General features: G+C 41.2%; 1 protein-coding gene across 1 annotated transcript in view; it reads left to right on the plus strand.

Moving 5' to 3' along the window:
* Nucleotides 1–3,308: 3,308 nt before the first annotated feature.
* Nucleotides 3,309–26,596, plus strand: part of LOC139372011 (talin 2b) — a 124,941-nt gene continuing 101,653 nt past the window's right edge. Inside the window, exons 1-2 of the mRNA XM_071111977.1 lie at nt 3,309–3,362; nt 25,659–25,832. Coding sequence (XP_070968078.1) covers nt 25,697–25,832 — 136 coding nt within the window. The 5' untranslated portion in view covers nt 3,309–3,362; nt 25,659–25,696. The remainder of the gene's footprint in view (nt 3,363–25,658; nt 25,833–26,596) is intronic.

A 26,596-nucleotide genomic window follows, 5' to 3' on the forward strand; every position in this document is an offset into this window, starting at 1 on the left:
TCTCACAAATTAGTCCCTTCCCCTGTTATCATGCCTTAAACGCCTAGACTACTCTGAAGCCAAAACATGATGAAAATGACAGAGATAGTGTGTCAGGTATTATTTCCTGAAGAATGCATTATCTTATTTTACTGCTTCAGTCTACAAGCGATAGTCAGTAGACTAAAGAAGTAAAGGTAATGCTATCCTTGTTGGAAGGATAAGGATTACGACCGCAACGTTCTCCAAATGGATTGTCTTCGTAAATGAAGTGATGTTGATAGTAAGCCTAATAAATTAAGGAAATACAGTATGAGCATGTTGATCATATTTGTGTCATAATAAAAAATAAAAAATAAAAGCGAAGTAGGCTAACTGACAGATGGTCTGCGTATGTGATTGTTGTACACAACATTCCTGCAACCACATTTGCCAAAGACTAGATACTGTACACCCTTGAGTGTCTGTCCCAGACCCTATTCGTGCTCTCCGAACATTACTTAGCTGTCAATGAAGGGACCTAATGTCACCAGCACCAAAACAGATCAAATTATATATATATAGGCCTATCTCTATGTGCTTAAATTTCACTAACCTTGGTACATATTTTCACTTGTGCTACTCCATGTCCCTGGAATCCATTCAGTGATTTTGTGTGGACATACTGAGTGTACAAAACAATTAGAACATCTTCCTAATATTGAATATTGAGATGCATCTCGCCTTTTTCCCTTAGAACAGGGCATAGATCCATGTTGACTGGATGTCCTTTGAGTGGTAGACCATTGTTGATACACATGGGAAACTGTTGAGCGTGAACAACCCAGCAGTGTTGCAGTTTTTGATACAAACCGGTGCACCTGGCACCTACTACCATACCCCGTTCAAAGGCACTTGAAAGTTTTGTCTTGCCCATGGCACATACACAATCAATGTCTCAAGGCTTAAAAATCCATCTTCAGCCTCTCTTCTCCCCTTCATCTACAGTGATTTGAAGTGGGTTTAACAAGTGACATCAATAAGGGATCATAGCTTTCACCTGGATTCACCTGGTCAGTCTGTCATGGAAAGGAGATGTTCTTAATGTTTTCGTACACTTGACGTAGACAGTGACGTACACTTCAGGGGTAGGCTACTTTCAGTGTGTTTTTAAGCGAATTGCTGTATATTTTGGGAACATTACAAATGGCCAGTTTGTGCATTTGATGGTTGTGGATTGAGTGCTGAAACATGAAGTAAGACCATATAATAAAACATTGATCAGTCTTTCTAACCGGGGCTCATTCCATCAGACATGTTGTCCTCCTCCCTTCTGAGCAGTGATCAGACCCCAGCTTCCTCCCACAGCTGCAGCAGAGAGCCATCAGGAAGTACTCCTGTCCTCTGCTGGGTTAGCTCCATCCAACCAATGTCAAGACTGGGCTCTTCTCCCATAACTTATCCATTACTTTTACTGCTTACGGAATGTCTTCCTCTATGACAGCTCTTTATTCCTCCCTAGGAAGTTAAAGAATTATAAATCATTACAGTTTTATGGATTTATCTTTGAGATGACGACATAGGTTGGCTTCCACAATGTACAACATGGGCAGGCAATCCTCAGGTCTTTTGCAGATGTGAGGACAGTTTGTTCCTTTCTACAGTAAGTGCTTCACTGTGCAGAGGAGGAGTCAGTGTGCTAAATTTAATGACTCACTGATTCTGAAGAATAAAATAACCACCCCTGTAAAGTGTATCTTATTTCAACTAATATGTCTACCTCCCTCATGTTCTTTCAAGGTTGTTGACATAGTACTTTAGTGTGTGTTTATTTGTTTGTTTATCTAGTGGGGGCACTATGCATATTTATTAGATGATAGAAAACATTGCACTCCCCTGTGCCCAAGCAAAATGTATGTACTGTACAACTTCAGAAATTATTAGTAGCAGTAATTTTGAGATTACACTATGGATACTGTTTAGCATGTATATTTATAGGATGTTAACCTATAACTACCCACAAGGGGAGAAAAGAGTCTGTGATGACCCTTTTTGCTATTTATCATATTTTGGGAGTACAGAATATGAGCTAGATCTGTTTTGTTACACACTGTAAGATAGACACACTATTTCACAATTAACCAGCAATTCTGTCTCCTAAAGCATTATAAAACACCAATCCTGAACACTGTTGCAACTGTATTTTGTGTAGGTATTTAGTGCATTATCTCCAATAACTCTTGACCTAATTTTCTATGGCAGTATGGCAATTTCTGACATTTTGTCAATCATACCGAATTGTGCGTAGGGGCTGCTTGCATTTGTTACCTGTATATCTCATACAGTACATTGATTTTAATATGCATTGCTAGTGCATTCTCATCAATGAGGCCTACAGTTCACTTGCTCTGAGACCCTTGCATCTGCCAATGAGGAAGGAAGGTGGCCTGTTTGTCTGCATGTGTGTCTGGGGCTGTGCGGTCAGCAGTCTCTAAGCTCATTACAGTAATCAGGTTAAAGAGAGGGGTTCAGGGGAGCACTTGGCCTCAGGCATTCTTCCTGCAGCCTACAGTATGAGCTTGCCCCTGTGGTGAGGGGAGTTCCTATCCCAGACCCAGTGGAGAGCCTGTCCTACTACAGTATGGCCCTGTCCCACTCCTAATGATCAGCTCAAACAGCCTTGGTGCGTGCGGCATGCACACTGCTATTCAACAGCACCCATGCTGTCTTAATGACTTCCTTAATTGTAAGGCCCCTCGGAGTCAGACATTCCCACGCAAGTGTCGAAGGAACCTGCAAGTAAGCATTTCGTTGGACAGTTCATACCATGTGTATCCTTTACATATGGTTAATAAAACTTTTAAGTGTTTGATTGTTTTCCAACAGTCCCCACACACAGTGGCTGAGTGACGCATTTGGTAAATACCAAATATTATCCTCTGTAATTACATCCTCTTGCACAGATTAACCATTGATAATTTTAAAGCCAATCTTTGAGCTTACGTAATGATGTTACCACTTGTGCTGTTGGGAAATGTTAATGTAATATGTGTAATTATGTTTATTTTGTTTTTGTAACAAGATATAAAGTAATTACATTTCCATTTTATGTTACCCTGTCATCCAAGAATGAAGATAAACCACAGACTGCTTTGATTGATCACTGGGTGTATGTTTTGAGACAATACATGCTAGTATTCCTGGTTCATGCATTAGCAATCTGGTTATGGGGATAATCTTTTAGTAGGCTACAGCAGCAGAATGTGCGCTACTGAGAATCCATGATTCAGCAGTATTATATTTTCAGTCGTGCATATTGCCTTCCTTTTTTTTACTGAGTCTTTGTTTCTTTCCAGCTGTAAAACCTGCTGAAATCCTTGGGCATTTTATGCTTCAGCAATAAGGTAAGCTTTGGTCTTTTCTCTCTATGATCAAGGGATAATAATAATCAAATGAGGTTGAAGTTTTAAATGAAAAGTTCACAGAATAAGAAATAAAGTTACTCTTCTAGTCTCCAGTCACAATCTTTCACTTGAAATGTGTGTAGGCAGCGATTAGCAAGAGAAACTTCAATGACCATTGATTGCCTTTGTCCATCTTCGCTTGGGCCTGGTGCTGTGAATGGCTAACTGCAGAGCAAAGGCCCAAGTCCTGTCAAAAAGGTGATATTTTTTTCCCTGTGTTGTGTATATACTTCTACACTATGACTTTGTTATAATACTGTGAAATTGTGAAAATGATGATAATGCCCTTTTAGTTTAAGAGCTGTTTGAAAAGATTGCCTGAAATTTAAGCCTGTTTTGTTCAGATGGAGTTTTGGCCTGCCTGGTGTCATCATTAGTTAATAGACCAATAAGAAAGAGAATTCCAAACATCTCTGCCAATGACAGCTAGTTTTCAGTTTCCTCCTCCCCATTCAGGCCACTTCCAGACAGTCTGAGCACAATTCTTGCCTAAGCGATTATTCTTTGCTAAGAAGCTATTTTTGTATATTTTTTGACCATTTTAATTGAAAACAATTATTTAATATTGAGATGTTGTAAAAACAGCTACATTGAACCTTTTTAATGGTTATTTCACTGCATGGAGCTGACAGAAGCCACCTGACCTGGGTATTCCACAAAAGGTTGTTGCTATGGCAACCAACAGATGTGGAGCATGAAAAAGTGGCCTTAACTAAGTGCGGCAGGATCCTTCACATGCTCCAATCCCTAATCCTGTAGCTGCTCTTGTAGCTCCTCGGTAGGTCCATCAGTCCAGCCACCAGCCCTGGCCTGCCCTGTCCTGGAGTTGCTCATTGTACCCTTCCCTATTACCCTATAGCACTGTCTGTAGGAAGCCTACAGACCCAAACACATCCCAGATGACACTTCAGATATAAAGCATGTGTTGAACAATGAATGTGGGAGCCTAATTATGGTGGAGAGGGATGTGTTGAGCTGATCAGATGTTTGAGCTGGATTTCTGCTGGATGTTTTTAATCAGAAACAGGGCATGGCCTAAGGTCTGATTGTAGGGTGTAAATGCAGTTCTAAGTGAAAAGTGCTTACAAGGGAGTTCTGATTTGATGCCTAGATGACTTTCAAAAATGTTTAATTGCAGTGCACAACCGTATCAATTCCAGTGAACGAGCTGTATTCTAAGGAGTAAACACAAACAAGTAGATTACCTTTCCTCTCTGCTACATTGTGGGGGCAGATGTTCCGAAGGGAGTTTTTCTGTTATTTCCATAAAGTATAGGTACAGGTCATGGGTGCTCTGGTTGGTGGGCTTGAATCAGAGGGAAAATGTGGATGTTGGCTGGGTAGTTAATGGTTCTCAGCTGTCAGCATGTGACACACCCAGACCCCATCTGAGACTAACCATAGAAAAGGGGGTTGAAATTGTATGGGTAAAATGCTTAATGATTGGGAGAAGGCTATGTTTCTTCCTCCTCCTTCTCTCACTTTCTGCCATATTGTGCTCTGGATGTTTTGCTCGGACAAAGTGTGAAGTCGCTGATGAACGTGGTTTGTGCTAGTTTTCACTTAATAAGAAATGTAACAAATATTTTTTGTTATTATTTTAAATAAATTAGAGTATTGCCATTTTATCCATTATTTTACCAGGTAAGTTGACTGAGAACACATCATTTGCAGCAACGACCTGGGGAATAGTTAGAGGGGAGAGGAGGGGGATGAATGAGCCAATTGTAAACTGGGGATTATTAGGTGACCATGATGGTATGATGGCCAGATTGGGAATTTAGCCAGGACACCAGGGTTAACACCCCTACTCTTACAATAAGTGCCATGGGATCTTTAATGACCGCAGAGAGTCAGGACACCTGTTTAACATCCCATCCGAAAGACAGCACCCTACACAGGGCAGTGTCCCCAATCACTGCCCTGGGGCATTGGGATATTTTTTAGACCAGAGGAAAGAGTGCCTCCTACTGGCCCTCCAACACCACTTCCAGCTGCATCTGGTCTCCCATCCAGGGACTGTTAGGACCAACCCTGCTTAGCTTCAGAAGCAAGCCAGCAGTGGTATGCAGGGTGGTATGCTGCTGGCTAAACTGAGCTGTCAGGGTAGGAATGGGAATACATGTATTTTGGTATTTGTATGTCTTCTCAAGGGATTGTATGGGAACATTGGAGGAAACCAAATCAGCCAAGTGTGTCTTTGCATAGCTCTCTTAAGAAATGGCTTCCAATTTGTCAGCAGGCCTCGAGCACACGGTACCTTTAGAATAACCTTCTGAAGTGGATAATATTTGTTGCAGAAGCTGTTTGTTTACACCTTTTCCAGACAGTTTAAACATTAGATTCTCCTTGCTTTCAGAACGTGCTGCTGAGAGAAAAGCAAACCTGCTTGAAGTGGCACAGAGATGTAGTGTGTTTGGAATGTGCTCAGTGTTCATTAAACAATGGAGGAGAGGTGCTGTTAGTTTGCTTTGACCTTTTATTGTTCACTCTGGATGTTGACCAATCATTAATTATTTTGAAAGGGAACATGCAGTAAAACGCTGCCTTCCTAATTCAATGTGTGGAGGGGAGTTTTGCCTGAGTGCTTTAACTGCTGGCTTGTTTAGTCTTGTTTGGTTACCTTGCCTCCATGGCGTGTAGGAAAGTTGTACTTTTTTTTCAGGCCGTGAGTCCTGTGAGAGGATAATTGGTTGGTCCACAGCAGTAATTGCCTGTAGCCAGGGTTCTGGAACGATGTACAAGCAGTAGTAATGTGGTTTGATAAAAGGACAGGTCATACCAGCTGAACACCAAATGAGCAAGGCTCCTCTCAAAGCAGTGGTTGGTACTTTTACCTTTTCACTTCAGTTTGTTTAAAGTACAGAAATAACAGGTCTCAGGTTTAAACAATGTAACAGTTTTATAATGCACTCCTACAGAGAGCACCCTCACTGATGCAGTTAAATTAAGATGACAGTTTTGCTGAGAGGTGTTGTAATTTTTCAGGCATACTCCATCAAAATGAATCAATCTCTTTTCCTGCCTCCGAGATGGCTGAGCTCTTAATACTATCTTTGTTTATCTGAAATTTGAAAGCAGATTTTGTTTTAAATGTTAAGCACAGCAGGGAATGCTTTTATGAGGATGACCTTGCAGGGAGTGGCAGCTCTAAACCTGTAGTAACTGAAGTGGCCCAGCCTGCCCCTGCTGTCCAGCCTGAAATGTCCAGGAAAAGGTGGGAAATGCAGAGTCATGGCAACAGGGGCCAGAGTCAGTGATGTGGAAACAATTGGCCAACAACATAATCTCTCTCTGACCTTCTTCCATCAGAGAATAACAAGGTTGACTCAGTTCTGAAGTTTTTTATGATTAATAAAACATTCACATGGATGTTGTTCAAAATACATTATGCATCCTTGATCTAAATAGAATTAGTCAAAAACCTGCATGCAGATAAGGGAAAGGCTCATCCCCAACAGTAGTGTGATGGTGATATACACTACCTTTCAAAGGTTTGGGGTCACTTAGAAATGTCCTTGTTTTAAAAAGAAAAGCACATTTTTTGTCCATTAAAATAACATCAAATTGATCAGAAATACAGTGTAGACATTGTTAATGTTGTAAATTACTATTGTTGCTGGAAACAGATGATTTTTAATGGAATATCTACGTAGGCGTCAAGAGGCCCATTATCAATGTGATGTTATTTTAATGGACAAAAAGGGTGCTTTCTTTAAAAAACAAGGACATCTCTAAGTTACCCCAAACTATTGAACGATAGTGTATACTTAAAGAAAATATAAACGAAACATGCAATTTCAACGATTTTACTGAGTTATACAGTGCCTTGCAAAAGTATTCGGCCCCCTTGAACTTTGCGACCTTTTGCCACATTTCAGGCTTCAAACATAAAGATATAAAACAAGTGGGACACAATCATGAAGTGGAATGACATTTATTGGATATTTCAAACTTTTTTAACAAATCAAAAACTGAAAAATTGGGCGTGTAAAATTATTCAGCCCCCTTAAGTTAATACTTTGTAGCGCCACCTTTTGCTGCGATTACAGCTGTAAGTCGCTTGGGGTATGTCTATCAGTTTTGCACATCGAGAGACTGAATTTTTTTCCCATTCCTCCTTCAAAACAGCTCGAGCTCAGTGAGGTTGGATGGAGAGCATTTGTGAACAGCAGTTTTCAGTTCTTTCCACAGATTCTCGATTGGATTCAGGTCTGGACTTTGACTTGGCCATTCTAACACCTGGATATGTTTATTTTTGAACCATTCCATTGTAGATTTTGCTTTATGTTTTGGATCATTGTCTTGTTGGAAGACAAATCTCTGTCCCAGTCTCAGGTCTTTTGCAGACTCCATCAGGTTTTCTTCCAGAATGGTCCTGTATTTGGCTCCATCCATCTTCCCATCACTTTTAACCATCTTCCCTGTCCCTGCTGAAGAAAAGCAGGCCCAAACCATGATGCTGCCACCACCATGTTTGACAGTGGGGATGGTGTGTTCAGCTGTGTTGCTTTTACGCCAAACATAACATTTTGCATTGTTGCCAAAAAGTTCAATTTTGGTTTCATCTGACCAGAGCACCTTCTTCCACATGTTTGGTGTGTCTCCCAGGTGGGATATCCACTTTTTGTGGATATCTTTAAGAAATGGCTTTCTTCTTGCCACTCTTCCATAAAGGCCAGATTTGTGCAATATACGACTGATTGTTGTCCTATGGACAGAGTCTCCCACCTCAGCTGTAGATCTCTGCAGTTCATCAAGAGTGATCATGGGCCTCTTGGCTGCATCTCTGATCAGTCTTCTCCTTGTATGAGCTGAAAGTTTAGAGGGACGGCCAGGTCTTGGTAGATTTGCAGTGGTCTGATACTCCTTCCATTTCAATATTATCGCTTGCACAGTGCTCCTTGGGATGTTTAAAGCTTGGGAAATCTTTTTGTATCCAAATCCGGCTTTAAACTTCTTTACAACAGTATCTCGGACCTGCCTGGTGTGTTCCTTGTTCTTCATGATGCTCTCTGCGCTTTTAACGGACCTCTGAGACTATCACAGTGCAGGTGCATTTATACGGAGACTTGATTACACACAGGTGGATTGTATTTATCATCATTAGTCATTTAGGTCAACATTGGATCATTCAGAGATCCTCACTGAACTTCTGGAGAGAGTTTGCTGCACTGAAAGTAAAGGGGCTGAATAATTTTGCACGCCCAATTTTTCAGTTTTTGATTTGTTAAAAAAGTTTGAAATATCCAATAAATGTCGTTCCACTTCATGATTGTGTCCCACTTGTTGTTGATTCTTCACAAAAAAATACAGTTTTATATCTTTATTTTTGAAGCCTGAAATGTGGCAAAAGGTCGCAAAGTTCAAGGGGGCCGAATACTTTCGCAAGGCACTGTAGTTCATATAAGGAAATCAGGCAATTCAATTAAATTCATTAGGCCCTAATCCATGGATTTCACATGATTGGGCAGGGTCGCAGCCACTTGGGAGCCAGGCACACATTCTGGGGAGCCGGGCCCACCTACTGGAGAGCCAGGCCCAGCCAATCAGAATGAGTTTTTCCCCACAAAAGGGCTTTATTACAGACATAAATACTCCTCAGTTTCATGAGTTGTTCAGATGGCTGGCCTCAGACGTTCCAGCAGGTGAAGGATGTCGGATGCCGGATGTCAACCTTTACCTGGCATGGTTACACGTGGTCTGCGGTTGTGAGGCTGGTTGGACATACTGCCAAATTCTCTAAAATGACAGAGGTGGCTTATGGTAAAGAAACTAATATTCAATTCTCTGGCAACAGCTCTGGTGGACATTCCTGGAGTCAGCATGCCAATTGCAACCTCAAAACTTGAGTTACCTGTAGCATTGTGTTGTGACACAACTGCAAATTTCAGAGTGGCCTTTTGTTACCAGCACAAGGTGCACCTGTGTAATGAGCATGTCAGCTTCTTGATATGCCACACCTGTCAGGTGGATGGATTATCTTGGCAAAGGAGAAATGCTCACTAACAGGTATTCAAACAAAATTGTGCACAAGAGAGAGGATGGCTGTGAGCTGGAGAGGAGAGGCTGGACCAGGGATTGCAGTTACCTGATTTACAGGACATGACACACTGGCCAGGATTTATGACCGGCAGGCAATGCTCTGAGCATGCTTCTAAATACTGATGCTCTGATGCTCCCAGTCTCTTGATCTGAAGGCAAGGGGATATCTCCCAGAGCAACACAGATTGACCTACTACAGTATGTGCTGTATTAATGATGATTAAATTTCAAATCATAATTACCCATATGTTTAACGATGCACGACTAGTAATTCAATCACAAGAACCATTCATATTGTAGTTGTTGGTATATGATTCCCTAAGCTTTGTTCCTTGTAAGTCACTCTGTACAGTACCGTATGTGTTACTGTAGGTGTACCTAAGGGCAGGGGAAAGCTCTGCCAGGTACATTGTGTTTATATGGTGTCTGTGCTGGTTTTACCATGTGTGAGAGACAGGAAGAGGGAGTATCCCAACTGTCTGTTAGCCTATGGAAGCAGCAGCACACTGATTTTCATATGCCCATTTGAATCAGTGCAGAGAGGTAAAGCATGTTTGCTCTAGCGTTGTTCAGAGAGGGAGGTCGTAGATTCCGATGTTTGTTTCTGTAACCCCACCATAGCAGATCTCTCTCTCTCTGTCTCTCCTTAATTACTGTCACATTACATGATGCTCCTCTCTCCCGCTCTCCTCTCCCTCTGGTAATAGTGCATATTACTCCAATTACGACTTGATTCAAACTCTAGAGTTACTGTAGCACGCACCAGTCAGCTTCAGTGCAGGAGCAGAGAGAAGAGCAACATTATTGCCGTAATGGAGTCCTTTTTTGTTTTCGAGGAGATGGATAGCTGTTTTTGACCTTGATTCCATTTCATTTATCAGAATACTCTCATTTTTTCTAAGCTTTTTGTTTGGCCGATAAATAATAGGAAGGCTGTTTCCAAAGCCCTACAAGTACTCTATATGTGGTCTGATCCATCTTGGATGTGCACCCAGTGGTGTTCGCAGAAGACAGCAGAGCAGTGTTTCCATTAGCCGGATTTTGTCATATCAAATTTTTTACAAGCCGATAAATAAAATTGGCACAGACAAGCCTGGAGAAGAAGAAAAAATCCCATTTTGAAATAATGCTTGTTAGCCTATTCATTTATGGAAATACCAGCAGATGTAAATACATTTGACCGGTCATGCTTATCAGTCTAGGTTAATTTGCATAATTTATTGGAATACAATTGCTGTGTGTGGAAATTCACTGTCTTATTTATCACACGCGCACAGCATACAGATAGATAAAGAGCCTTTGAGTGGACAGTCTGTCAGAAAGCTGCTGCTACTGTACAACATCTCAAACAGCATAGGCAATGGAAGGCAGGCTTCATCAGCGTGTCACACACGACTTTGCAGTGAGCTGGAGGCAGTATGCATTTTGAAAACATATATATACATAATTGTTGGACACCTGAAAATGTTAATACATGTTATGAGGTATGTCTTACCTTGCTTTAAAGTAGCCTAGACAAAAATCCAACCATTAGACCTCCCCTCTTTCTACAGTCGTGGCCAAAAGTTTTGAGAATGACGCAAATATACATTTCCACAAAGTTTGCTGCTTCAGTGTCTTCAGATATTTTTGTCAGATGTTACTATGGAATACTGAAGTATAATTACAAGTATTTCATAAGTGTCAAAGGCTTTTATTGACAATTACATGAAGTTGATGCAGAGTCAATATTTGCAGTGTTGACCCATCTTTTTGAAGACCTCTGAAATCCACCCTGGCATGCTGTCAATTAACTTCTGGGCCACATCCTGACTGATGGCAGCCCATTCTTGCATAATCAATGCTTGGAGTTTGTCAGAATGTGTGGGTTTTTGTTTGTCCACCTGCCTGTTGACGATTGACCACAAGTTCTCAATGGGATTAAGGTCTGGGGAGTTTCCTGCCCATGGACCCAAATATCGATGTTTAGTTCCCCAAGCCACTTAATTATCACGTTTGCCTTATGGCAAGGTGCTCCATCATGCTGGAAAAGGCACTGTTCATCACCAAACTGTTTCTGGATGGTTGGGAGAAGTTGCTCTCGGAGGATGTGTTGGTACCATTCTTTATTCATGGCTGTGTTCTTAGGCAAAGAAGCAACCTTGGCTGAGAAGCAACCCCACACATAAATGGTCTCAGGATGCTTTACTGTTGGCATGACACAGGAATGATGGTAGCGCTCACCTTGTCTTCTCCGGACAATTTTGTTTCTTGATGCCCCAAACAATCGGAAAGGGGATTCATCAGAGAAAATTACTTACCCAGTCCTCAGCAGTCCAATCCATGTACCTTTTGCAGAATATCAGTCTGTCCCTGATGTTTTTCCTGGAGAGAAGTGGCTTCTTTGCTGCCCTTCTTGACACCAGGCCATCCTCCAAAATTCTTCGCCTCACTGTGCGTGTAGATGCACTCGCACCTGTCTGCTGCCATTCATGAGCAAGCTCTGTACTGGTGGTGCCCCGATCCCGCAGCTGCACCAACTTTGGGAGATGGTCCTGGCGCTTGCTGGACTTTCTTGGATGCCCTGAAGCCTTCTTCACAACAATTTAACTTCTCTCCTTGAAGTTCTTGATGATCCGATAAAAGGTTGATTTATGTGCAATCTTACTGGCAGCAATATTCTTGCCTGTGAAGCCCTTTTTGTGCAAATCAATGATGACAGCACGTGTTTCCTTGGAGGTAACCATGGTTGACAGAGGAAGAACAATGATTCCAAGCACCACCCTCTTTTTGAAGCTTCCAGTCTGTTTTTCGAACTCAATCAGCATGACAGAGTGATCTCCAGCCTTGTCCTCATCAACACTCACACCTGTGTTAACGAGAGAATCACTGACATGTCAGCTAGTCTTTTTTTGGGAGGGCTGAAATGCAGTGGAAATGTTTTTTTTTTGGTATTCAGTTCATTTGCATGGCAAAAAGGGACTTTTCAATTAATTGCAATTCAGCTGATCACTCTTCATAACATTCTGGAGTATATGCAAATTGCCATCATACAAAAGGAGGCAGCAGACTTTGTGAAAATTAATATTTGTGTCATTCTCAAAACATTTGGCCATGACTGTACATTTCTAAACAACATTTTCATCTCTGTCACATGAAAACGCTCGCTTTTGACAATGTGTTTTCCTGCTAATTGCATTATGAAACAAACATTTGCACGCAGCACACTGCCTTGTGCGAGGTGCTGCACTTATAATGTGAAGAAATAATAGGTTATCAACATTTTAAGTTAAAGATTCTGTGACCTACCAAGGCCTACTGGTTGAATTAATTTAGGATCTGTTGTCCCACAACTGTCCCAGAGTCTGTTGGGAAAAGGATATTTCTTTCTCGACAAGCTGACCAATAGAATAGGTATACTTTTCTACTATGAGGATAGTAGATTGGCATAGGCTACTGATTTTGCTGTTCATTACAGTTGTTGGCTGAGCATAAGTAGCCTAAATGTGGGCATCGGAATTCGGCAAGAAGGACCACATCCTTGCATCCTGACTTGCATGTTCTGTTAAGATAAATCACATTTAGATTATGATAATTCATGTCATTCTGAGCAAGGTGGGTGGACGCCATAATCAGGTTATGCACCCAATGCGTATGGGTCCGGTAAATTTCTCAAATGTCCAGCGCCGCATTTTCCTAACTGAAACCCTGCAGCAAAGCTGGCTGACATCATCATGACAGTGGTCTGAGGATGGGGGGGATGATCTGTGTCAGTCCTACTGAACCACTAACTCTGATTCATACAGCCAGCTGTCAGACACATATCCATCCACATCCCTTATCATCCGCCACACCAATGGTATTATTCACCTTTACCTGCGACCTATGTACTGTATACTGGTGTTTTCCGTGTGAGTGAGTATGATCTCATGGTGCATTGTTTGGGCTGAGATGAGAGGAGAGAGCATGTCAGACGCAAGCTGATCTCATGTCTCCAACCATCCTCACTAGATCAGATCACAAACTTACAGTACACACTTACAGTTGAAGTCGGAAGTTTACATACACCTTAGCCAAATACATTTCTACTCAGTTTTTCACAATTCCTGACATTTAATCGTTGTAAAAAATCCATGTCTTAAGTCAGTTAGGATCACCACTTTATTTTAAGAATGTGACATTTCAGAATAATAGTAAAGTGATTTATTATAGCTTTTATTTCTTTCATCACATTCCCAGTGGGTCAGAGGTTTACATACACTCCATTAGTATTTGATAGCGTTGCCTTTAAATAGTTTAACTTGGGTCAAATGTTTTGGGTAGCGTTCCACAAGCTTCCCACAATAAGTTGGGTGAATTTTGGCCCATTCCTCCTGACAGAACTGGTGTAACTGAGTCAGGTTTATAGGCCTCCTTGCTCGCACACGCTTTTTCAGTTCTGGCCACACATTTTGTATAGGATTGAGGTCAGGGCTTTGTGATGGCCACTGCAATACCTTGACTTTGTTATTCTTAAGCTATTTTGCCACAACTTTGGAAGTATGCTTGGGGTCATTGTCCATTTTGAAGACCCATTTGCGACCAAGCTTTAACTTCCTGGCTGATGTCGCTTCGATATATCCACATCATTTTCCTACCTCATGACCTATTTTGTGAAGTGCACCAGTCCCTCCTGATGCTGCCACCCCTGTGCTTCACGGTTGGGATGGTGTTCTTCAGCTTGCAAGCATCCCTCTTTTTCTTCCAAACATAACGATGGTCATTATGGCCAAGCAGTTCTATTTTTGTTTCATCAGACCAGAGCACATTTCTCCAAAAAGTACGATCTTTGCTTCATGGCTGAGCGGGCTTTCAGGTTATGTCGATATAGGACTCGTTTTACTGTGTATATAGATACTTTTGAACCTGTTTCCTCCAGCATCTTTACAAGGTCCTTTGCTGTTGTTCTGTGATCGATTTGTACTTTTCCCACCAATGTACGTTCATCTCTAGGAGACAGAACGCGTCTCCTTCCTGAGCTGTATGACGGCGACGTGGTCCCTTGGTGTTTATACGTACATACTATTGTTTGTACAGATGAACGTGGTACCTTCAGGCATTTGGAAATTGCTGTCAAAGATGAACCAGATTGGGGAGGTCTAAAAAAAAATATTTTAAAAAAAATTCTGAGGTCTTGGCTGATTTCTTTTGATTTTCCCATGATGTCAAGCAAAGAGGCACTGAGTTTGAAGGTAGGCCTTGAAATGCATCCACAGGTACACCTCCAATTGACTCAAATTATGTCATTTAGCCTATCAGAAGCTTCTAAAGCCATGATGTAATTTTCTGGAATTTCCCAAGCTGTTTAAAGGCACAGTCAACCTAGTGTATATAAACTTCTGACCCATTGGAATTGTGATACAGTGAAATAATCTGTCTGTAAACAGTTGTTTGAATAACTTTCTGTGTCATGCACAAAGTAGATGTCCTAACTGACTGGCCAAAACTGTAGTTTGTTCACAAGAAATTTGTGAAGTGGTTGAAAACTAGTTTTAATGACTCCAACCTAAGTGCATATAAACTTCCGGCTAAGACCAACATCCTATGTACTGGATATTCAGCGGAGATTTACTAAAGATTCAAGATTATCAAGAAACTTTACTCATTGTTTTAGTACTCTAGTGCTGCATGCAGATAAGCCAGGTAAAGGCTTTGTCTTTCTCTACCCTCTTGACCAAAGGGACCACTCAGGCTTGAAGAGAGGACAGATCCTCCCACAATCTTGAAGAGTGGAGCCAGGGAATCAAGTCAGGATTTGGAGCCCGTGACGACCCTGGGTAGGAGTGCAACCCAGTCAGTGACTGCAGCTATTGGGATGGAGTGCTGCTCTGCTCTCTTCTCTTATCCTCTAGTAGCTCATCCTGCATAGTCACAAGCTGATTCTTCATGTCTTACAATGTATACTGTATCATCTGAGTGCCAGATCTATTCCCTCTAGGATTTTTTAGACATTACATAGTATATTATAAATCCCTTGAATGTTCTACAATTATTTCCACTAATAAGCTGTGCTCCTTTGAAAGTAGTGTAAGTGGAGCAAGTATCATTTTAGAACCACCAACATAATGATTGTAGAGGATTGACTCTGTTTTACTTACAAAATCCTCTGATACTGTGTGTTATGTTGGTTTAATCTAAGGATTTATCCTCAAGATTTAGGAATAAAGATTTTTGACCCGATTTGAGTATCAATGGAGGTTTTGTAGAGGTAAACCATCATATTAGCTCAACCAAATGGCTGAGCGGTTTCCACTTAAATGCTCTGGGAGACAGGGGTCTATTTATTGCATGTATCTCAGAGGATCCGTGTGAAGCATTGCTGGAGGACGTTCTACTTTGCTGGGTATTTTTAGCTAGAGTAAAAGGAGCTGCTTTCTCCCTCCCCACTGCGACAAGGGCAAGATTGACCATTTCTGTCAGCATCTGTACCTTCAAATGACAGAGGAAAGCCTACATCCTCTCTGAGTCAGGGTCAGTGGAGACACAACAGACTGATCCTCGTTACTGTTGGAGACATATTTCCTGTATGCAGGGGTCAAATGGTGAAGTCCCTGATGGTTTAATGTTGCTGGTTGCTGAACCGTTGGCCTTATTTATAGTACAGTGGGCCTCCACAACCAAAACCATATTTTATTCCATTTATGCTGTACTTTCAAAGCCGCTACTGATGACCTTACAAAATCCTTGTACTGAATTAGATTTTGTGCAATGCATTTTCTGTAGAGAAGGCCAAACATGGTTCATTGTTCATGGACACAAGGCCAGTCTGAAGATGTATTATTATTGGAAGAGTTTCAATTAGTTTCATCACAAAATTAGAGTGAAGGCCTCAGATTAATGGTTAATCATGGTGGTTGTATTTAGTTCAGCACACAAATAGGCCAAACTATGGCTAAGTGTTTTGAAAAAGGAAGTAGGTTAAACAAGGACATCTTGTCTTGATATGCAAAGACTATTAGGAAGGTATTGTGTTTGATTTTGCCATTGCCTTCTGTGTGCAATTGCTTGAGTCTTATGTGTAGCATGTTTGTATGAATAGATAATAGTGAAACAGATAAGCGTGTGATTACAGTATGTTTACTACTACAGATTTGCTCTCCTATCCATCCTATTCATACGAAAAGTATTTTTGGTTCCAAAACCATCTGTGGATGTGGATTCATCTGACAGAGTGAAGTAACTCCTGTCTCGTTTGATATTCAGAACCCAATGTAGTTTTTATTTTATTTTACCTTTATTTTACTAGGCAAGTCAGTTAAGAACAAATTCTTATTTTCAATGACGGCCTAGGAACAGTGGGTTAACTGCCTGTTCAGGGGCAGAACGACAGATTTTGTACCTTGTCAGCTCTGGGATTTGAACTTGCAACCTTTCGGTTACAAGTCCAATGCTCTAACCACTAGGCTACCCTGCCGCCCCCCAGTTAAAGGCCTAGTGCCATCAAAAACTAGATTTTTCCACACTGAGGTTGGATTAATACTGTGAGAATTACGATAATGCACTTTTAGTGTAAGAGCTATTTAAAAAGATTGCCTAAAATTTCAGACTATTTTGGTGAGATGGAGCTTTGGCCTGCCTGGTGATATCACCAGATGGTAAATTTGTTAATAGACCATTAAGAAAGAGAGTTAGTTCCAAACTTCTCTGCCAATAACATCTAGTTTTCAGTTTTCCCCTCCCCTCTCAGACCACTCCCAGACAGTCCTAACAAAATTGCACTTACAGTTTAAGTCTGAAGTTTACATACACTTTGGTTGGATTTATTAAAACAAATTTTTCAACCCCTTCACAAATTTCCTATTAACAAACTATAGTTTTGCCAAGTCGGATAGGACATCTACTAACCGATGTCCTAACATCTACTAAAAAGTCAATTTTACAACAATTGTTTACAGACATATTATTTCACTTAGAATTTGCTGTATCACAATTCCAGTGGGTTTACAAACACTATCTTGACTGCCTTTAAACAGCTTGGAAAATTCCAGAAAATTATGTCTTGGCTTTAGAAGCGTCTGATAGGCTAATTGACACCATTTGAGTCAATTGGAGGTGTACCTGTGGAGGTATTTCAAGACCTACCTTCAAACTCAGTACCTCTTAAAGTTTGCTGCTTCAGTGTCTTTAGATATTTTTGTCAGATGTTACTATGGAATACTGAAGTATTGAAGTAAGTAAGTATTTCATAAGTGTCAAAGGCTTTTATTGACAATTACATGAAGTTGATGCAGAGTAAATATTTGCAGTGTTGTCCCTTCTTTTTGAAGACCTCTGAAATCCACCCTTCTTAACTTCTTGGCCACATCCTGACTGATGGCAGCCCATTCTTGCATAATCAAAGCTTGGAGTTTATCAGAATTTGTGGGTTTTTATTTGTGGAGGATTGATCACAAGTTCTCAATGGGATTAAGGTCTGGGGAGTTTCCTGCCCATGGACCCAAATATCGATGTTTTGTTCCCTGAGCCACTTAGTTATCATATTTGCCTTATGGCAAGGTGCGCCATCATGCTGGAAAAGCCACTGTTCGTCACCAAACTGTTTCTGGATGGTTTGGAGAAGTTGCTCTCGGAGGATGTGTTGGTACCATTCTTTATTCATGGCTGTGTTCTTAGGCAAAATTGTGTGTGAGCCCACTCTCTTGGCTGAGTAGCAACCCCACACATGAATGGTCTCAGGATGCTTTATTGTTGGCATGACACAGGACTGATGGCAGCGCTCACCTTGTCTTCTCCAGACAAGCTTTTTTCCAGATGCCCCAAACAATCGGAAAGGGGATTCATCAGAGAAAATGACTTTACCCCAGTCCCAGAAGTCCAATCCCTGTACCTTTTGCAGAATATCAGTCTGTCCCTGATGTTTTTCCTGGAGTGGCTTCTTTGCTGCCCTTCTTGACATCAGGCCATCCTCAAAGTCTTCGCCTCACTGTGCGTGTAGAATCACTCACACCTGCCTGCTGCCATTCATGAGCAAGCTCTGTACTGGTGGTGCCCCGATTCTGCAGCTAAATCAACTTTGGGAGACTGTCCTGGCGCTTGCTGGACTTTCTTGGGCGCCCTGAAGCCTTCTTCACAACAATTGAACCGCTCTCCTTGAAGTTCTCGATGATCCGATAAAAGGTTGATTTATGTGCAATCTTACTGGCAGCAATATCCTTGCCTGTGAAGCCCTTTTTGTGCAAATCAATGATGACGGCACGTGTTTCCTTGGAGGTAACCATGGTTGACAGAGGAAGAACAATGATTCCAAGCACCACCCTCCATTTGAAGCTTCCAGTCTGTTTTTCGAACTCAATCAGCATGACAGAGTGATCTCCAGCCTTGTCTTCGTCAACACTCACACCTGTGTTTACGAAAGAATCACTGACATGATGTCAGCTGATCCTTTTGTGGCAGGGCTGAAATACAGTGGAAATGTTTTTGGGGTATTCAGTTCATTTGCATGGCAAAGAGGGACTTTGCAATTCATCTGATCACTCTTCATAACATTCTGGAGTATATGCAAATTGCCATCATACAAACTGAGGCAGAAGACTTTATGAAAATTAATATTTGTGTCATTCTCAACTTTTGGCCATGACTGTATTTGGCTAAGGTGTATGTAAACTTCCGACTTCAACTGTAGCTAAAAAGTGATTTTTGTTTCTTTTTGACTTTTTTAATTGAAAAAAAATCACTGTATGGTACATTGTTACCCAGAAATGATCTGATGTTGAGATTAAAACGTTTGGACCTTTTAAAGATATGAGTCATAATTTGCTTCTGCATGTTCTGAGGATAAATCTGGCCCTTATCTGTGGATGTACTGTATTTATGATTGTGGATTAATGCCTCTCCTACCAGGCTGTTCTTCACACCTACACTCTCTTCCAATTTTAGATGTGTTACACTCAAATTGATAAGGCTACCGGCCTTGAAATCAGAGGAAATGAACACACCTGACCTTGACTTTCTGCCATAGTTAAGTTCAAATGTTTGTGGTAGGTTGTGTCATAGTCATGGGGCTTGAATATTATTTGCTCTTGAGAGTTGGTGTTGGTATGATATGGATTTAATCAGGTCTGGATGTAATATATATTGAACACAAATATAAACACAACATGTTGGACCCATGAGCTGAAATAAAAGATCCAAGAAATGTTCCATATGCACAAAAAGTCTTTCTCTCAAATTTTGTGCACAAATTTGTTTTCATCCCTGTTAGTGAGCATTTCTCCTTTGCCAATATAATACATCCACCTGACAGGTCTGGCATATCAAGAAGCTGATTAAATGGCATGATCATTACACAGGTGTGCCTTGGCTGTGGACAATAAAAGGCCACGCTAAAATGTGCAGTTTTGTCACATAACCCAATGCCACAGATGTCTCAATCATAAGCCGTGTCGTTTTAGAGAGTTTGGCAGTATGTCCAACTGGCCTCACAACTGCAGACCATGTGTAACCACACCAGCCCAGGACCTTCACATCCGCCTTCTTCACCTGCGGGATCGTCTGAGACTAGCCACCCGGACAGCTCATGAAACTGAGGAGTATTTCTGTCAATAATAAATACTTTTTGTGTGGAAAAACTCATTCTGATTGGCTGTGCCTGGCTCCCAGTGGGTGGGCCTGGCTCCCAAGTGGGTGCCCCTGCCGAGGTCATGTGAAATCCATAGATTAGGACCCATTGCATTTATTTCAATTGACTGATTTCCTCATAAAATTGCATGTTGCCTTTATATTTTGTTTCAGTATATCAAGTCGTCTTTAGTGGATGTGACTGCAGCTTCCAGGGAGTTATTAGCCCCATGTTGTTCAAACCTAATATAGGTAATGCTACAGACCAGAACGTGAGGGATATCCCATAGAGATTGTCATGTTTTATGAGATGACCAACAATAGATCTTCTGTTGACGTTTGCACAATCTCTTATAGTGCACCGAAGCATCACTTCGCTAAGCATCAGAGACGGAGATAGCGAGAGAGAGAGATAGAGACCCCCCCCCCCCCCTCTCTGCCTAGAGTTGATCCCAGGAGACATGCCCTGGGACTGCAGCAGATTGACCTGTCTTTTAATCAGAGGGGAATAAAAAATGGGGGGCTAATTTAGAGCACGGGTGGAGAGATGAGAGAAAGGAACCCAAGGAAAGCATTCATCAGCATGTTCTCCTCAGTACATGGAACCTTTCATCCTTCAATCTCCCAGCCTTTCAGAGAAATGCTGATGATGGATTTATGCTCCTGCCACTTCAGCATGCCAGGGACATATTAGTTTAATTAACAATCATAATGATTAGGCTAGTGTAAAAATAAAATGTAAAAAATTCACTTTTTTCAAATGACTATTCAATGAATTTGAGATTAATGTACAGTTTAGGTATTTGCATGTTCTTAGACAAGACCGTTAGTTTGAGGTCTGAGGATGTTTTAAATCTTATTAGAGCTTGTTAAAATCCTCATCTTAACAATGACTAGGCTGGGATATGGAGCTGGTACACTAATCCACCTTTGATCCTGATATGGCTCTAGTTGTACCATTTACAACTAGTGCTGCTGCCGAGAGGGTTGATTATTTTCGTAAAGCCAGATAAATGCTTTTAAATCTTGAACTCGTATTGTTTTTGTATTCTTATTTGCTAATAGAGGATGAGCGTTGTTAAGAAATTACATGTTTATTATCCTATTCAAATGGTTTGTGTCTGCCATTTTAAGATTCTGTTTGTCTTTTCTCTACCATGACCTTGTTAAGGTGATTGGGATGGGTGTTTTGTTTGTCTATGTAGCCTAATAAGGGTGTTGCAAGAATACAGAATTTAGTCTAGATTTTGGTGTTGCTAGAATAAAGAATGGAATTGAGAGGTTTCTGCCTCATTTGATTGTAAACCTAAAATGTTTTATTATGGTGTGTGTACTGAGTGCATCAATACGGGCTTTCACCTGGTCAGTCTGTCATGGAAAGAGCAGGTGTAGGTCAGGTTATTTTGGTCTAGTGCTGAGCGATTAACCAAAATGTCTGTTATTTAACTTTTTTTTAAACAACCAGTTGACCGACATCGGTTAAATTATTTTAATTCCATTTAGTTCAGGGGTTTTCTGTGAGCTTAATGTGCACATTGCGCAGTTTCTCTAGAGGTAAATCAGACCAAGAACGAACTGTGCGATTTTAGTAGGGAGTTGTAGTTTCCAACAGGCCAATATTCTACATAGTTTAGCGCAGAAAGCGTGCCAGTTAACAAATGGAACTGGTACATTTCTTTATTTACTGTATGCAAGAAAATATTCTGCCTATTTTTATGTTTAATATAGGGCAGACATAAGTTCCCTACCTTCTCCCCTTCCACTTGACTACTCAATTTCTGTTGTAATGCTGCAATCAATTGGTTGTTACTTTGTATTGAGCAAACATTCTCATACATTTTCGATAGCTGCATGTGTGACAACTCCACTAGCTTCCCACTGGGCACAGACATCAATTCAACGTCTATTTCAATGGATTTCATTAAAATGTTGTGGAAACAACGTTGAGTCAACCAGTGTGCGCCTAGTGGGTTATTTTATTAGTATATTCATAATCACTGCACATTTGTGCAGCTAGTCTAATTGGTTTTGAACACATTTGAGAGGGTTCATCAGTACTGTATGTTATCATTTGACTTTATATATCCTCTTTTAAGCCATCAAGCAGCTAGCTAGCTGTAAGTGTGTATAATAAAACAGCTTGAAGTCATGGCCACAGCGATCTTCCCATTTACCTATAGTCTGACTTTAATTTTGATTGGGCATGAAAAAATATTTCATGCAGTTTACTATTCTGTTATTAGTCTTAAAGCCACCAAATACTTGAACTGCATTGTGGCAGTATGTTGGGGATGTCCCAATTCCACAAAACGTATTGATATGCTATGATCAAACAAGCTCCAATGAAAGGATCATGTCAGGCCAACATGTCAGGGCTCCCATCTCAGTGCTAGAGGTGTCTGCATCTCAGTGCTAGAGGTGTCACTGTAGACCCTGGTTCGATCCCGGGCTGTATCACAACTGGCTGTGATCGGGAGTCCCTTTTGTCTAAATATTTGACTGGTGCTGTAATGGTCCACCAGGCTGAGTTGCAGACAGTGCCTGGGTGTCCTCATGAGCTCTCCTCTCTGCTATTGTTATTACAACAAATCATGTGACACATACTGTATCCCTTCCAGATGGCTCCTGACTTCAGCTCTTATTAAATTGTCCATGTTTACACTGCCCTCCCAGCTGCTCTTAGACACTTTCCTTCTCTTTGCAGATCTCTAATGTGTTGAGTACTAAACTAACCTAACTTAATACTAGAAGCCCTGTGGATGGAGAAGAGAAAGCCCTGGTAATGGTATAAGAGAGGACAGGGGGCTGGTAATACTATTTTAAGTCCACTTTGAAGCATCATGTTGCAGGGATACAGTAGAAGCCCATTCATTCTGTATGTTGATATATCTCTGGTTGCGATCTGCTGTCTATACTGTGTCCTCTCTGCTTAGAAATGGTTCGGTGTCAGCCTGAAAGCAGAGCTAATGAGAAGCTTGCTGCTATTGAGTGTTTACCAGAGGAGAGAGAGGAGAGGAACTCTGAGAAATGGGTTCTCGCTCTGCTGCTGCTGCTGCTGCTACTGCTACCTCCTACTAGCTCTGCTCCATAGTAGTGATTATCCTCCCGGGTTTCCTCATGTGGCTGCTCCTGAGCTGTTTCTCTTGCTCTCACTCTCTGTATTGCCTACAACAGGAATGGTATCATTTTTCATGCATGATGTATTTATTTGATTCTATAAAGAATATTTGTTACGATGGGTGCCATCACCAATCCATATCGGCGGCAAATGTAGACAGAGCTTTGTGCTTCCTACCCCTGCTAGGTGTATATATACCAAGGTCCCAATGGAATGTCTACACAGTTCCTGCTTTCACTTTTGATTATCCCCACACAGCTATACTCTACTGCACCCTCAGTCCTGTGTGTGTGTGTGTGTGTGTGTGTGTGTGTGTGTGTGTGTGTGCGTAGGGGGGGGGGGGGGGGGGCGGGGTTAGCTGAGCATTCTGCAGCCTGTCTAACAAGGAATAACCAAAATTGTTGTAGGACTCCTGTGCAGGCTGTATGGAGTAGGTCCTATGCAGAGCCATTACCTCTACCTCTTTGTGCTGATGGACTATCAGTAGAGAAGAGGCTCGCAGGGGGGCTGCAGGAGTAGGAGAGAGTCAATACTATGACAGACTGCTAGTCAGGGGGGCTGCAGGAGTAGGAGAGAGTCACTACTATGAAAGACTGCTAGTCAGGGGGGACATAATTCACAACCCTGTCATTGGAAATATTTTTTCTCTCCCTTTTCTCTGAAATGACTCACAGAACAATTATATGGAACACACCTCCAAAGTATGGGGAAGCATTTTTTCATGGCTATATGTGGACACTAAATGGAGTCAATTTGTTTATTCACAAGCACAGCTTCTATATGACCTTTGTCATTAAGAGGAACACAGAATGTCAACTCATTATCCATAATACAGTGTTGCCCTGTATAACATGAGAACATTTAGGGTTGACTGAAAATGTTCTTGTCATCTGGATTTGACAGTGCACTGGGTAAAGGAAAATATTAATTAACTATATTCTGAACAAAAACATAATTGTTTGAGAGATCCATTGTGAACAGTTTTAACTCCTGGCTAAGGAAGATATACATCTAATAAATGGTGTCATTTGTGTTTTTTTCCTGCATGTTTTCTCAAGTAGGAATAAGAACTACAGTGCATTTCAATCGGTTTGGCCTTAAACGGATGGCATAACACCCACTGGTTTGACTCCGATGTCTGCTTGTAGGGGGAGAGGGCAAATAATGATGATACTCTATAATGTCATCATTCAGGTAGAAGATATAACCCTATTTGGTAAAATACCAAGTTTATATATATTTTCTATTTATTTTATTTTTTATGGCAAGAACAGCTCAAATAAGCAAAGATAAATGACAGTCCATCATTACTTTAAGACATGAAGGTCAGTCAATACGGAAAGAACTTTGAAAGATTCTTCAAGTGTAGTTACAAAAACCATCAAGCGCTATGATGAAACTGGCTCTCATGAGGACCACCACAGGAAAGGAAGACCCAGAGTTACCTCTGCTGCAGAGGATAAGTTTATCAGAGTTACCAGCCTCAGAAATTGCAGCCCAAATAAATGCTTCACAGAGTTCAAGTAACAGACACATCTCAACATCAACTGTTCAGAGGGAGACAGGCCTTCATGGTCAAATTGCTGCAAAGAAACCACTACTAAAGGACACCAATAAGAAGAAGAGACTTGCTTTGACCAAGAAACACAAGCAATGAACATTAGATCGGTGGAAATCTGTCGTTTTGTGCATTGAGACAAATGTGAGATTTTTGGTTCCAAACTCCATGTCTTTGTGAGATGCAGAGTAGGTGAACGGATGATCTTTGCATGTGTATTTCCCATCGTGAAGCATGGAGGAGGTGGTGTGATGGTGTGCGGTGCTTTGCTGGTGACACTGTCTGCGATTTATTCAGAAATCAAGGCATACTTAACCAGCATGGCTACCACAGCATTCTGCAGCAATACACCATCCTATCTGGTTTGGGCTTAGTGGGATTATCATTTGTTCTTCAACAAGACAATGACCCAACACACCTCCAGGCTGTGTAAGAGCTATTTGACCAAAAAGGAGAGTGATGGAGTGCTGCATCAGATGACCTGGCCTCCACAATCACCTGACCTCAACCCAATTGAGATGGTTTGGGATGAGTTGGACTACAGAGTGAAGGAAAAGCAGCCAACAAGTGCTCAGCATATGTGGGAACTCCTTCAAGACTGTTGGAAAAGCATTCCAGGTGAAGCTGGTTGAGAGAATGCCAAGAATATGCAAATCTGTCATCAAGGAAAAGGGTGACAATTTTGAAGAATCTAAAATATATTTAGATTTGTTTAACACTTTTTTGGTTACTACATGATTCCATAAGTGTTATTTCATAGTTTTAATGTCTTCACTATTATTCTACAATGTAGAAATTTGTAAAAAGAAAGAAAAACTCTTGAATAAGTAGGTTTATCCAAACTTTTGACTGGTACTGTATATATCCAGTGTCCATTTTATACACATTTCCTTGACTAACTCAGAGTTATATCTGAACTGATCCGTTTTGTTTTTTTCAGGTGTGTAGGTTGGCGACGCCAATACACCACCAATCAAGATGGTGGCCCTTTCACTGAAGATCTGTGTCCGCCAGTGCAATGTGGTGAAGACCATGCAGTTTGAGCCCTGCACTCCTGTATATGATGCTTGTAGGATCATCAGGGAGAGGGTTCCGGAAGCCCAGACTGGCCAAGGTGAGAGATTGGGGAAAGCTACTGTTAATGGGTAATGTCAGAACGTTTCACAAGCATAAGGATCACTTTCACTAAGAAAATTGAAATACAAAAACTACGCAATTACTCTTTATTTTACATCACTCTGTACTAAATACTCCAGTGTCATTGTAATGCAATTGTCAAACAAGGCATTAGAGTGCCTGATCTCCAGTTTTGTCGGTCTGGTCTGGTCTTGTCTGGTCTTGTTTGGTCTTGTCTGGTCTGGTCTTGAGCTTTTTAAGCAGGAGATAAAAAATCGATGTCACCCACAGCATTGCTTTCTGACTACAGACAGACAGAAAACAGTTTCAGAACAGTCGATGCGCTCTGTCTGAGGAAGCTGATTCAATCTGGGTCTGTGGGTGCTATTCTTCCCTGGGGGAGGTGTTAGTTAGGCAGGTTGGAGAGGCTCTCTGTGGTGTTAGCTAGGCATGCTGGAGAGGCTCTTTAAGCTGAGCTCTCATTAGGCTTTAGGACAGATTCATATCAGCTAGGCTAGAGGGTCTGATGGCAGACATAATTACCCTTCTTTCCCAACTGAATGTCATAACATGGATTATTCATGTGAATGTCAATGAGATCAGAAGAAGAGGCATCCTATGTATCATAAACAGTAACTACATGAGATGCAGTTAAATAGCATTGTCTTGTCAACATGTGTTCACTTAGTTGGCTTTTGCCGTTTAAACATTCAATCAAGCAATTGTTCCCATTACTAAATGTTACCCTAACACGTTCTCTGC

The sequence above is a fragment of the Oncorhynchus clarkii genome, chromosome 2, assembly GCF_045791955.1.
Source record: "Oncorhynchus clarkii lewisi isolate Uvic-CL-2024 chromosome 2, UVic_Ocla_1.0, whole genome shotgun sequence".
NCBI lineage: Eukaryota > Metazoa > Chordata > Actinopteri > Salmoniformes > Salmonidae > Oncorhynchus > Oncorhynchus clarkii.